The sequence below is a fragment of the Thermobia domestica genome, chromosome 12, assembly GCF_964235325.1.
Source record: "Thermobia domestica chromosome 12, izTheDome1.hap1.1, whole genome shotgun sequence".
NCBI lineage: Eukaryota > Metazoa > Arthropoda > Insecta > Zygentoma > Lepismatidae > Thermobia > Thermobia domestica.
Window position 1 is genome coordinate 202,652,389 of NC_137465.1, and position 14,538 is coordinate 202,666,926.

General features: G+C 37.0%; 1 protein-coding gene across 3 annotated transcripts in view; it reads left to right on the forward strand.

Annotated features, from left to right (window-relative positions):
* LOC145666937 (retinol dehydrogenase 14-like) overlaps window positions 1-14,538 on the forward strand; it is a 51,691-nt gene that overhangs the window by 21,496 nt on the left and 15,657 nt on the right. For 2 of the 3 annotated variants that reach the window (XM_081734550.1, XM_081734552.1), the window contains exons 2-4: window positions 5,533-5,706; window positions 7,866-7,958; window positions 13,905-14,138. In XM_081734550.1, the coding sequence (XP_081590676.1) occupies window positions 5,535-5,706; window positions 7,866-7,958; window positions 13,905-14,138 (499 nt within the window). In that variant the 5' untranslated portion in view covers window positions 5,533-5,534. Of the gene's footprint in view, window positions 1-5,514; window positions 5,707-7,865; window positions 7,959-13,904; window positions 14,139-14,538 lie in introns of all 3 variants that reach the window. The other variant, XM_081734551.1, reaches the window with a different exon arrangement.

A 14,538-nucleotide genomic window follows, 5' to 3' on the forward strand; every position in this document is an offset into this window, starting at 1 on the left:
ACTTGTTTGATTCCTGGGAGATTAGCAGCGTAAAGTACGTCAATATACTAAATTTGTTAAACAAACTAGAAAACTCTTGTTAAATTATACAACACATACAATGCTTTCAAATTTTCCTCGGAAAGATTTCGAATAAACAGGGAGTTAAAATACTGGTAATCCACGTTGAGCCTGATCGAAGAAATGCCTTGGCGGAATGCACCCTGAGATATTTCCCGAAATCACCACTGCTTATGTGGATAAAAATGGTTCATATGAGTAGTACTAGTGACAGTTGGTCTCGCTTTTGTGCCTCTGAGTTCCTGGAACAGGAGCTATGGTCTAGCTTTACATAGGTCCACCATTTCTAGATTTTGGCAGGTATGCCTTAATCCGCGCCTAAATTTCGGGAAGGGTACATGGGAATACTCCCTTATATTTTGGAAATTGATAAATTTAAAACATTAGTATGGTAGCATAGGACCAGGAAATGTACATCTCTAAGTTGGCACATACTTCCACTTCCATTACGATAATTGACTTCAGTATCCCAAATTTTCTACATCAGAATTCATTGATATTAAGAGAAGTGGCATATTTTAATGGCACGAGCTTGCAAAAATGTTCAACATGGGTCTTCCTCGAAGATTTCTAGAGATCAGCATACGTCCGGATTCAGACAATGGGCTACCTACGCAGGTGCTGACTGTAGTATGTGTTCAAACTTAGTTTCAACTATATCATTGGTTATCGTCCATTAAAACAATCGGACTAGAAGTTTTTAATCCTTCCGATCAATACATTTTTCCTTCTCTTTTATTTTTTACAATGCTTTTATAGATTGACAGCAATGACTTGTCTAAGATCAGGAATGCCCGTTAACGGGTTTTAAGATGCAGAGAGTTTATTCGAGGAAGTAATTTTTCTTTGCAAATGGCATAGTTAAACTGGATAAGGTAAATTTGGGAGGGAATGGTAAATCTGGGAGTGAGGAGTCACGCTCCAGTCTTTGTGGATGGGCATTCCTGTCTGAGATGCTGAAATTACAGGAAGTTATAAAGAAACACAACGCTCTATTATCTATTTACAGTAGTTGGTTGACAATAAAGCGTTTCTAGCTAATGTTTTCCTCATTTGACTTTGTGACGGCTTGTTACGTTATATTTAGCTAGAATTCTACTAGACCTACAAATTCAAGCCATTTGTGTCGGGCTATATTCTTCACTTTTTCTTTCAGAAAATTTCGTCCCTACACCCAAATATAAATGTAATGGACACTGAAATACTATTTGCTCAAGTGTACTCTTCACAAGTGTAACACATAATCGCATTTTAAATTACCTTAGGTCCGGGTGGTTGCTGCGGAACTCCGGGAGAGTGTGTCTGGAAGAAACATTCCTTTTATTAGCTTACGGTGTAAGCACACGAGAGCTTATAGTTTCCATCCAGGTGTGTGTAATACTTGATTTCTCGTAACTACCGGCGGATCTAAACGAAATTTGGTAGGCAAGTTGCATATTGTCTAAGAAGTAAAGATTGCTATATTTGGTGGCCAAGCTCTTCCAGTGACGGGCTCGGCTTGGCGACAGAGGCGTCTTACATAGCTTTTCACTTCAGGATCTTCTGAGTTTGGCTCAAGACTGTGTTCTGCTTGTTAGAAATGTATTTAGGTTGTGTGTACGCGTAGGCAACATCAAGTAATTAGGCATAACATCAACAGATGAAAGACAGAGTGGTTCAGTGCTGACTCGAAATCTTCATGAGACGTCTTCAAGGAAAAGCTTTAAAATGTTGTCTTGCACTTGTAAAAAATTTGAATTAACTGTTGTCAGTTTTATAAAATGTTCTAGAAAATAACAAATGTAAGCACAAAACTTCAAATCAGGTAGAATTTTGAAGTTAATGAAATTAGGACTAAAGAATCGATGACAGGATATTGATTCTACTAAAATATAATAGTAACCACAAGGCATTTATCAAATGCACTAAAAAGAATATATATACGAGGGCAATTCGGAGGAAAAAAACCTCCGTTTGCACATGTGCGAGAAACGGCCAAGAAGAGTGACGTCAGTCCTGTGACGCTGTGTGCAGTATTCCAGTAGACAGTGAGCAGTGCAAGGAAACAGTTGGGTTGCAGTTCACTCGTCCGCTATAACAATTCAAAATGAACATTTCAATATAAATTCCGCCAAATTTGAAGTACTTGCAGTAATACAATGTCAGTGCGAAGAAACCTTCGGCAGCTGCGATTCGTCGCGAACTGTGTGGTGTTTAGACTAAACGTGATGAGTGAAGGTGTGCCGTAGTACGTGAATGATCTGTTAAAGATGTTCGAACTGATATGCATGATGCGGCAAAAAAGTGGTCACCATATTTAGTCAGAAATGAATTCGTACAGAAAATTAACAAAACTGCCGAGACTACCACCTTCAGGCAGATGAAACAGGGCTTGCGTCGCACCGCTTCCACAATGACAATGCACTTCAAGATGCTGTTAGCGAGTGGCTTCATTCCTAGGTGGGATTTTTTTTAGAAGGAATTTCATACCTTATAAAACATTATGACAAGTAGCTCAATTTGAATGATGAGTATATTGAAGAGTAATGTAATGTTGTACTTTTCTAATGTGTATAATAAAGGTTCTGTGTTTGCGAGTGTATGTAATTGATAACCACTGAGAAAAAATATATACTTAGTGGAATGTTTCCACATGGAGAGTTTATAGATTAGAACGTCCATAATTAGTAAACTATGTAAGATTAGAGATGCCGCTAAGCACGAGTTCGTCCATTAATTGCGCTAGTTCTTTGTTTCAAGTCTTCGAATCGTCTGCACGCTAGCGACATATCTTGGCGTCAGGTAGGAGCCAGCGCTGCTAGTGACAATTACAGCATGAATGTGAACTATTAGGGTCGTAAGTGATATAGTGAGGCGTCTTGGCTTTATAATAAAGATACGAGATACATGTTAAATAGATACGAATTACTGTAGTTAATTTTGCAAACTGGTTACATTAATGTCATTTTATTCACTTCCAATAAATTATTAGTGGGGCAAATTTTCTTAAACCCTAAAATATGAAGTAGATAATTACCCTTTTCCAAAGCATTTCGCATCACATTTATCACGTGTATATACATAATTAGAAACTTGTGTTAACCTATAGTTGAAACGTCACTTTTAGTCTCAGATACCAGTTCTTCATTTTATACAAAAAAAAAAAAAAAACTTTTCTTTTCCAATACAATTTATAAAAACATTCTTTTAATTTTCTTACTGTTAGTATTTTTCCCTTTGGCAAGAACGCTAATTTTTACGAAACCAGCTCTACGTCTTAATGGGGATGTACGTAATCTTTGTAACGATATAGAACAAGTTGGTAACACATATGACGAGAGCATAATGAGAAATATAGTGTATTAGGCTATCTCCCAATTTTCAAATTCTCGGTTATTTTAGAATACGGTTGCACACTGAGACCAGAAATATCTAAGAGTGAAATATTATGTTCCCAATTGTTAAGGATATTTAGTGTTGATTTAGAGAGTAAGCAGGGCCATATTTACATGGATGAATATGGTCCATGGCAGGAAAGTTTTTCAGACTAAATATTCTCCGAGAAAATACCTTATTATACGGTAAATTGTTATGTAGGGGTAGTTGGAGTAAGTGGGGACAGGCACGTTTTCTAAAAGCTGGTAAAAACATATGAAAACATTGATATTTTTTATGGTTCCTCCAAATTTGAAGAGAGTAGATATAGTGCCATTGGTCTGGTAGAGTGGTTTTAACTAATACTTAGAGTATAAAAGGATACCCCTATGACAAAAGTGGATCCATGTTTTAGCGTGAGATCAACTTTCGTAGATCTTTCAGCGTTTGGCTATCCCGAGATAATTGTTACAGAATCATCTGGGGAAAACATTGTACGGTTAAGAAGAGATGATAAGGTACCCATAATAGTTGAATGTACTGTGTTATGTTTGTCAGTATATGCACAATTGAGGTGTCTTCACTTATCCCACATTTTTGTACAGTGGAGTAAGTGGGGACACAAATTTTATACCTGCAGGGTAAGTGGGGACACAAATTTTATATCTGCAGGGTAAGTAGGGACATGGGCAGATGCAAGTATTTCCGATATTACATCTGAAGATGATGACGACAGTGCAATGCCTGACTTAGAGCACGTGGAACAAAATGAATATTATGCAACTGATTACGTTAAAAATTGGTATATTGGCAGAGTCATAAAATCAGTTAGCAAAAATGTGTATGAAATGAAGTTCCTTGAATGAATTGGCATACAGTTTCCTTTTTCACTTCGAGAAGATGTAGATACTGTACACAAAAGGGCTATTTTGTATGGCCCTGTTAAGTTTGACACTGTGACACCTTTCGTAATTAAGCCTTCTATTGTAGCTGATATTGGTAAATACTATGGTTTCTTTAAGGCAAAACTGTAGACTACAAATATAGTTCATGCAGTCAATGTTTTGTGTAGACCCTATTTATATCGTATAAACTATAAGTAGATTTGCATTAGATGCCTTACAATGCTCAGTAATAGTCATCACTTTTTAAGGCAACGACCTATGAATCTACATAGGCCTCAAGATGTAATCTACATTTATTCTTATTTGTCCATTTTTAGAACTGTTAGGCACTAGTAAATTTGTTAATATTCAGTATTTGGTTGTCATAGTCCAGAGACGTACCCCATCAGGAGCTCTGTAGTTTTTTTTTTTTTTTTTTTTTTTTAATTTTATTTTATGTTATGGACTAAAGCTTATTTTGTCTATCTCCACTTTCCCTGTACCAAATATCAAGCCTCAGGGCAAACTATAATCACATATTTTTCATTATTTCAATGTTTCTGGGACAAGTAAATGATGTCCAGAAAATATTTTAATATCGGAGTTTTCTGAACAAAATAAAACATATTTTTGAAATATTGACATTGCTTGATTTTTTTTTCTACATTTGCTACAGCATCATTTTCAAAATGTATCTCTGGCTAGAACTGCAGGAGAAATATGAAACTTGGACCTATCAGCAGTAGACAACAGGTACTCTGTCCCCAATTTCCCTTCTTTATTGCCTGTTTTAACATATGGAAGGGAACACGGTTGTCCCTCACTTACCCCAAAAAGCGTGGTAAGTGGGGACAGTAACTTATTTTTAATAAAAACTTTATTGTGGAACAAGTATCCACATTGCCTCAAAATGGGCCCTATGTGTATCAAGTGTACAAACCAAAGTTAATATACCATACTTTCAGTTTGATAATCGGAAAACCATTACTGGTACAGTATTTGAAAGTTGAACGTTGCAAAACGTGCCCCTACTTACCCCAACAACCCCTATATATTATTATTTACGTATTATTTTATTCATTGTATAGATATATCTTTTACAGTTCTAGTTAAATGTGTATTATTTATTTCAGTGTTTCAAATTTTCTACACCGCTTTATATTGATTTTGAAGGTGTTAAATATACATTAATTTTCGTTTGCATTGTTCATTGTAGTGATCGTAACTTATCCAGATATGTTGATGCATAAGCTATCGAGGATTAAGCGCTTGGTGATAGCAGCTGTAACAGCCATTCTCATAGCAATGAAAGAACTTGTACTGCAGTGGGTTACGAAACCCTACAAGTATGGCTTCGACGGAGACAACATGGAAGGGAAAACTGTTCTTATCACAGGAGGTGAATCAGGTATTACCAAAAGTACAACTTTCTGTTAAGCTAGTAACTCGACCAGATGTCCATATAGTTAATTTACATTTTGTACACGAGTTATTTCCAGCTGAGTGTTCTGTGACGTAACCGTTTCCGCTCCCATTCTCAGAAAACCACACTGAGAGAAAATGGAGCAATCAAGGAGTCCTGGCGTTGATAAAAGACATTGGTGACAGGTAAACAAGAACGGCATCGCTTTTGCAGATGACTTACTTGTGGATCCATGTCGATTACTTGTACAGTCACAAACAATATTAAGTATAAGTTGGAGGTATAAGAAATGAAAGCTCCAACCTACACTTAGTATTGTTTCCGACTGTACGCTGCCAAACCTTGTTTTGTTTCATTTCCTTACTTTTTCTTCATTTTCTCCAACTTTTTTCCTTCTTCAATCCTAAAAGCGTTGGATAGTAGAAGGGTAGAAGGGTATTGATCAGTAGAAGGGTATTGACTTTCGATCCGAATGGTACTTCATTCGATCCCAAGCCATTTGTTCTCTCTGTTGCTTTCCCAATCATACAGTCAGTTGGAAATGACTTCTGATAGAATAAAGTTTCAAATCTCTAGCCATAACATTAGTATTTCACACGTTTACCTTCAGCATTGATTTTATGTGACAAAATGTGTCCAGCAAGTAATGAAGTATCGTATATCGTAGTTAGAGCAGAAGATGCAATACAGTTACTGATTTTTAAAAAATCTAGAAATATTCTTATTTAAATTCAGAATACTCTCATCATATTTTCAGTTACAAAACGAGTACGTAACAATTTCTTCCCGCCCTTTTCGAATAATTATGCATTTAGTATTATTTCTGTATGGCCGGTTCTTTGTTTTTAACTACATATATCCTTAACATTTTTCTGTTTGTATTTCAGTTTTAATATATGTACACTCATGTCCAAAATAATTGTTGCATAATCTTTAACTGTCTTCTTGTAAGAATATAATTTCATAATGGTTTTGCAGGGTACTTTGAATACTGATACTATGTGTATAATCGGAAAATGTATATTTGTGGTAAATTTCATAGCAAAAGAATTAACAAAATAATGAGTAAAACAAAATGTTGCTAAATGGACAAGAAAGTTTTATTTTCGTTTTATTGTTCTTATTTACTGCTCTTTTGACATGAAATTTGCCACATACTTGTCTTTTCCGATTATATACATACTAACATTATAAGAAATGCCGGGCAAATTCGTTATCAAATTATATTCCTACAACAACACATTTATAGGCATGCGACAAGAATTTTGGACATGAGTGTACATCATTATTCTTTCTCCTCTCTAGTCTTTTTCTCACTTTGCACCCACCTCTCTTTTTTTCCTCTCTAGTATTTTTCTCACTTTGCACCCACCTCTCTATTTTTCCTCTCTTGTCTTTTTCTCACATTGCACCCACCTCTCTTTTTTTCTTCTCTTGTCTTTTTCTCACTTTGCACCCACCTCTCTTTTAAAAGTTCCATACTCACAGCTAAAATAGGATAATCTACTATTTAAATTCAATTTCGTAGAGACTTTGAAACAACTGAAGATGGTTTTGTGTTTGTTTTACTTACAGCAAAGGATATTTTAACCCTTCCAAGACATCGTGGCATATAAACATAACCAATTGGTTAATTGAAAACAGACATGACATATAAATATCAAAACTGAGTTTATAAACCTTATTAACGTTTAATTGGTCAAATATGACAATTAATAAGTAATCATATGCTTGGATGATTTTCACGGTTTACATTTTTTGTTTGTTTTTAACAAAAGACTGATAGACGTCACTAAAATGTTAAAAAAAAAAGTAGATGGATGACTAAAACTTTTTCAACAAGACTGTACATCTATATGATTATTTTCACTCATCTATCATCATCACCGTCTCCCTTAGCCTAACCGGCATAACCGTGGGATGTAAAAATTAAAGAATCATTTCATTTTTCTATATGTTTATTTTCCTATCAAGTAACATATTCTGCATTTATTTATTTATATCTTAATTGTCTGTTGTGGTGTAGCTTTGCTTTTGGGCTATTATTATTATTATTATTATTATTATTATTATTATTATTATTATTATTATTATTATTATTATTATTATTATTATTATTATTATTATTATTATTACCACTCTAGGATTGGGTAAGGAGACTGCTAAAGCTTTAGCCAAGAAAGGCGCCAGGGTTATTCTCGGATGCTACAGAATGGACGAAGCTATACGAACTCAGGGTAAGTCAAACTCACCTTGCTATATTATATATATATAGGAGGTAAGAAATTAACAAAAAAAAGAGTCCTCTGGAACTTTGATTAGTGAGGGATAGTTTCGGCGATATAAGGTGCTAAAGCGTGGGAAAATGAACTTCAGAGGGCTGTAATTCAAAAAAAAAAAAAAACAAAACAAAACGCAACGTAGAGAGTGCGGTTATACCTGCTCGATTGAAAAATGTATGTTTGAAACTTCTGCAAGATGTGTGAGAGGAATTTTCCAAAGGAACTTAGGGAATACTTGCTACGTTATAGGGAATCCCTAAGTTCCGCAATAGTAATTGCAAAGTACGTGTGTCAGCAGTAGAAAGCATTAGAATATTAAAAAGTACAACAAAATGAGCTACTAATTATGGCAGCAGCTACTAAATCAAAGATAAAAAAGTTTTTGTTTGTTATCAGAATAACTGTAAATTACTACTTGTATAGGGTGGGGTAGAACAGAGTTCCAGAAGCTGGGCTGCAGGAATTGCTGCTATCTCATCAGAAATGTTTTGCTGCAGTTCTTGAAGACTATTGTTACAATACACCTTAGACTTGAGGTTTCCCAACAAAAAGTAATCGCACACGGACCGATCAGGTGACCGGGGTGGCCTGCTAGAGCCGACACCAGACTGACCTCTACTGACAACTCTGTCAGGAGTGAAGATTATGCAAACGTGATCACCGGGCGGTTAGGCGGGCTGTATGGGCAGTTGCTCCATCCTGTTGGAAGTAACAGTAGGTCTTTTGCTCGGCGTGGTGTGATTCAATGCATACTTTTACGTCCAATCGTATCTACTCGTTCGGTACACTTTTCTTTGCCACACCCGGTATATTCTTTGAGTCATTCTCTTGATTGTATTATTAAAATCGTTGATCAACTTTGTAAATTACGTATATCTACTAGTTTCTCTCGTTCTTGCAACACAGACATTAATTGTTATACGAGGGTCACTACGAAAGTTTTCAGATGTGAAATAACTTACATACTTAAAATCAATTTAACACTTACATTTTCTCAATGTATTCACCATTACGCTGTACACACTTTTGCATCCTCGAAAACCACTTTTGGAAGCAGTGTTGCCAGTCTTTTTCTTCAAGTGTTGAAAGTTCATTCTCGTAAGCCACTACAGCTTCTTCAGGGCTGCAAAATCTCTTCCCACGCATGCGATCTTTGATCCTGGGGAACAGAAAAAATCACACGGGGCCAGGTCAGAGCTATACGGCGGATGAGTCATAAGTTTGACCTTCGTAGATTCTAAAAACTGAATTGTGATGTTGCCCGTGTGTGCGGACGCGTTCTCATGATGAAGCAGGATCCCACGATATCCAGTTCTTGGACGCCGTTCCCGAAGCTTCTGGAACACTTTTGTTAGGCAAACGGTGGTGTACCACTGAGCAGTAACAGTCCTTTGTTCTTCAAGTGGAACAGTTGCAACATGACCAGATTTGGAGAAGAAAGTTGCGACCATCTTCTTCCCCACACTTCGCGGTCGCTTGACTTTCATGGGTGGATTTTCGTCTGGAAAGATCCAAACTGTAGACTGGCGTTTATTTTCAGGATCAAATTGATAGATCCAAGTCTCATCACCAGTAACAATGTCAGAGACGCGTCGAGAATTGCCTCCATCAAATCTTGCAAGCATTTCTTCACACCATTCCACACGCATGCGCTTCTGCTGTTGAGTCAAAGTGTGAGGTACCCAACGAGATGAAACCTTCCTGAGCCAAAGATGATCATGAAGAATTATTGTTACTGCTGGCGATTCAATGTTCACTGTAGATTCAATGTTCTTGAAAGTTGATCGAGGATTTTCTCGAATCATTTGTTCCACAGCGGCAATGTTTTCATCTGACATAGCTGTTGCCGGACGTCCAGCTCTCTCTTCATCTTTAAGCAATGTCCGGCCTCTTCTGAATTCACCAAACCACCGAAAAATTGTAGCACAGGAAGGAGCAAGGTCCCCAAATGCCCCCTGCAAATGTTCAAGGCTTTGTGTCTCGTTCAAACCACTTTTGAAATCGTAAAGGATCATTGCCCGAAAATGTTCCCTTTCGAGCTCCATTCTAGACAGCCGAATACTGCTCACATTAACAAACAAGTGAATGCGATACGGCCACGCCGATAAGCGAAGCGAGTTGAAACTCGCTTCGCTTCTTCGCTCTGGTTACCACTACCGAACGCAATTGTTGGAATTCAAATACTGTGCCACAACAATGCGTATCTCAAAACTTTCGTAGTGACCCTCGTATATAACAATTTGATACAAATTTGAGAGGTGCAAATGTTATCATCATCGAATTCCTGAACTCGGTGGAAAAGTATGTATCACAGTTCAGGACGAAACAGTGGAAATTGTTTGTCTTTTCTTCATCATTTGATGCTGTTGTGCGTTGAGAAAAAAGCTGTCGATACTCACACATGTCTCTCTCTCTGATGAGCAAAAATTTCGGACATTCAATATTAGCCCAAATTAAAATTCCCAAAAAGGCACAGTTATAATGATTGAATTAATACTAATTCATCTTACAAGGGAAGAGAGGGAGATTATATATCGAAGTGGAAGATGGTTTTTTATGTCAATCGAAAGCACTAATGACACCTATTACGAAACTGTAATAAAAAAATTCCGGATGCATATACTGTCCGAGTTATATGAATATACAGGGTGTCCAGAAAATACGTTTCCACCTCTAGAAATCGCAAACCATGAGACAGATGCCAAAACAGGAAAACACGTGTTTGATCTTTGTAAAAGTGCAACATACCAAAGCAAAAAGTGTTGTCCCAGGGCCACCCGCAGGGTCCCAGGCGGAGTCCAACTAAAAAATTGCAAAAGGTAAGGAGTTCAAGTAGCATATCGTTGGAATGCTGTTGGGAAATGAAAAAAGACGGAACAAGTCTCGGCTCTCTAAAATTACCCTGTGCAGAATGGCGGCCGGTCAAAATGCCAGCATAAACGTCATCATAGAGTCTATGGCCACTCCAAAGAAACTGAAATGGTAATACAAATGTCATCTTTTCAAAATTACAATGATTGAAAGTAAAATTATTTGTCTCAAGGTCCTCCACAGGGTCCCAAACGGAGTCCTATTCAAAATTTTCTAGGGGACCACGGTGGCTCAGTGGTAGAGCGTTCACCTCTGGTGCATGGGGTCCCGGGTTCAATCCCAGCTCCCGCCAAGTGAACTTTGTGGTGAACAAATTCCGTGTGCGTGTGTTTCCTCCCACTTTCTTCATTTCACTCATTGCTCATCATCACCGTCTCCTTTAGCCTAGCCATCATAACTGTGGGACGTAAAATTCAAAAATTTCATTTCATTTTTCATTTCATTTCAAAATTTTCAAATGGCAAGGGAGGTCAAGTAGCATATCGTTGGAAAGCTGTTGGTAAATGAACGAAGACGGAACAAATCTCGACTCTCTAAAATTATTCTGTGTAAAATGGTGGCCGCTCAAAATGTGCATCCTCATTTCGATTCTCCGAGCGCATTCACTTTCCATTTTGCAATCGGCATTAGTTGCCATACTGAGATATTTGCACGTATTAGCTGTTCCTGATGCAAGAAACTTTTTGTTTGAATCATTTTATAATTGATAATCCAGACAATGAGCATAAGAATCACTGTTGTACACACTGTTGTATTTTCGTGGTTCTACATTATATGTTAACTTGTCAGTTCTATATTCAAAGATGTCAAATGTTATTTCTTTTCTTTATTTATTAATTTGTTTTTATTTTATTATATTTTTTATTTATGTAGATATTACTGGGCCCAAGGACCAAAATCTCACAGTAGGGGAATTTCCTTTCTTTCCGTTGAGTACAAGAATTAAAGTGAAAATAAACTAAAACCCGGCTACAGAAAGAACTAAAATGCAAGATGTTTGCACAGTGTTATCGTAAAGTGTCCAGATTTGTTCCATCTGCTTTCATTTAACAACAGCCTTAAACGATGTGCTTGCCATTTGAAATTTTTGAGTAGGGCCCACTCTGGGACCCAGTGGGGGACAATGGGACAAATATTTTTACTTTCAATCATTGTACTTTTGAAATGATGACATACGTCGTTTCCTGTTTTGACATCTGTCTCACCGTTTCCGTTTTTTTTTTTTCTTTTTGCGGGGGTGGCCATAGAATTTACAATGACGTTTTTGCTGACGTTTTAACCGGCCGTCATTCTGCACAGGGTTAATTTAGAGAGTCGAGACTTGTTACATTTTCTTTCATTTCCCAACAGCATTCCAACAATATGCTACTTGATCCTCTTATCATTTGTAATATTTTAGTTGAACCTCGCCTGGGATCCTGCGGGTGGCCCTGGCACATTTTTTTTTTTTTTTGCTTTGATACGTTGTACTTTTAAAATGATCAAACACGTGTTTCCCTGTTTTGGCATCTGTCTCATCGTTAGCGATTTCTAGAGGTGGAAACGTATTTTCTGGACACCCTGTATATTCATATAACTCGCACAGTATATGCATTCGGATTTTTTTTTATTACAGTTTCGTAATAGGCGTCATTAATGCTTCCGATTGGCGTATCAACCATTTTCCACTTCGATATATATCTATAATCTCCCTCTCTTCCCTTGTCAGCTCAATCGTGAAAATTGCTATTCTCATATTTAACCATCTTGTTAGTAGCACCTTGGTCATCTCTGACTCGCAACGACCAGCTGCTCTAACACTATATGATGGATACGATATATAATTTGCTTGATATGATATAGGTCATATTCGATGATAATATTGATATGGTATATGCTGAATATGATATAGAATAAGAAGATTTTGAATATCGTACAACTTTTTAACCATTAGAAACATTTTAACGCTCTAACACAGAACATATGTATAACTTAATGATACGCTGAGCCCCAAATGTCGTAAAAAGCTTCCGCCTTTGGTTTTACTTCGATGTGATGTGATTTTGAGTTTAACATCCGTTTCAGTAGCGAGACTATATGAGAGGTGGAAGTACAGCGTAACGTGGCATCCAAAGCACATGAGCTTCTACCGGAAATTAAATGCAGGTTCTCCACGCCAAAGGCGCAAATGCTAACCGGCTAGCCACTAGGGATCCCGGTTTTACTTGGAATAATGTGTTATTGGTAATAAACAAATGACACCAGTTGAAAATCTTACTCTTATCACGTGACACTTGCCAGTGTCTCAAACCTTCCTTTCATTTATTTTGCATTGAGTGTGTGTTTTCCTTCTATGTTCTTTGTCCGTATAGGTCTGAAACATTTATATTCCACAGAAGTGATGAGAAACGACTGGAAGCTTTCGAAATGTGGGTGTGAAGAAGAACGGAGCGAATTAGCTGGATCGAGCGGAAAACGAATGAGAGAGTATTAGAAATAGTGGGGGAGAAAATAACAATTTTAGATATTATTAAGAAGAGGAAGAGAAACTGGTTGGGACATTTACTAAGAAGGAACTGTATCAAGAGGGACGTGGTAGAAGGTATGGTGGCAGGAAAGAGAGGGAGGGGGCAAAGGAGGCTACAATTAATTCACGATATCAAAACAGAAAAATCGTACGTAAAAACGAAGAGATTAGCAGAAGACTGTGGAGTATGGAAGCTTCTTAGATGCAGCATGTGACCTGCCAATAATCACAGAATACCTATGATGATGATGATGACGATGATAATGGTGATGATGATGATGATGATGATGTTGTTGTTGTTGTTGTTCCAGCTGGTTAGAATACAAATTGTTTTGTATACCGGTACCGGGAGTCGAATTTGGGACCATGCGTACCAAAAGATATAGACCTAGCTAATCCAAGTAAGATTATTTTTCCTTTTTGGATAAGGAAATCATGAAACATGGCGAAGTAGTTTGATTTATTAATAACATTTCAGCTCTCATACCCTTGTGTTGTATGACAGTTTCTCCTTCTACTTTCAGGAGAAATTATAAAAGAATCAGGCAACATCCAGGTTCTTGTAAAGCAGCTGGACGTGAGTTCAATGAAGTGTGTACGACGTTTCGCTGAAGAAATCTTTCGAACGGAAAAGAGATTAGACGTGTTGATAAACAATGCTGGGATTGTAGGAATATTTGGCAACACTGATGAAGGCCTAGTTAAAATCATGGCTACCAACTATTTAGGTCCATTTCTACTAACACATTTACTTGCAGGTAAGATTGGCTACTTTTACAGTACAGATACGATTTATCTCTGGTTCATTGCGGTCGTTGGTTCGAAAGAGAGACTGATATATTTTAAATTTTAATTTACAATTCTATCGATTTCCTACCAAGACAATAATACCTCGAATAAACTACCATCTTATAATAAGAAAGAAAACTAATGTAGTCTTCCAAATCATTTCTCGCACCACAACAAGATACAGTAAAACCTGTCGTCAACGGACCCTTTATTAAAAGGAAACTTGTGTTAAACAGCAATATTTCATGGTCTCATGAATTTACTGGCGAAAATCTTGCTGAATTCTCCTCATTAAACGGAAACTGTATTACGCGGATAACAGAAATCAAAATAAGCCTCTTAACGGAAACTTTCAAGATTCGGAGTGCG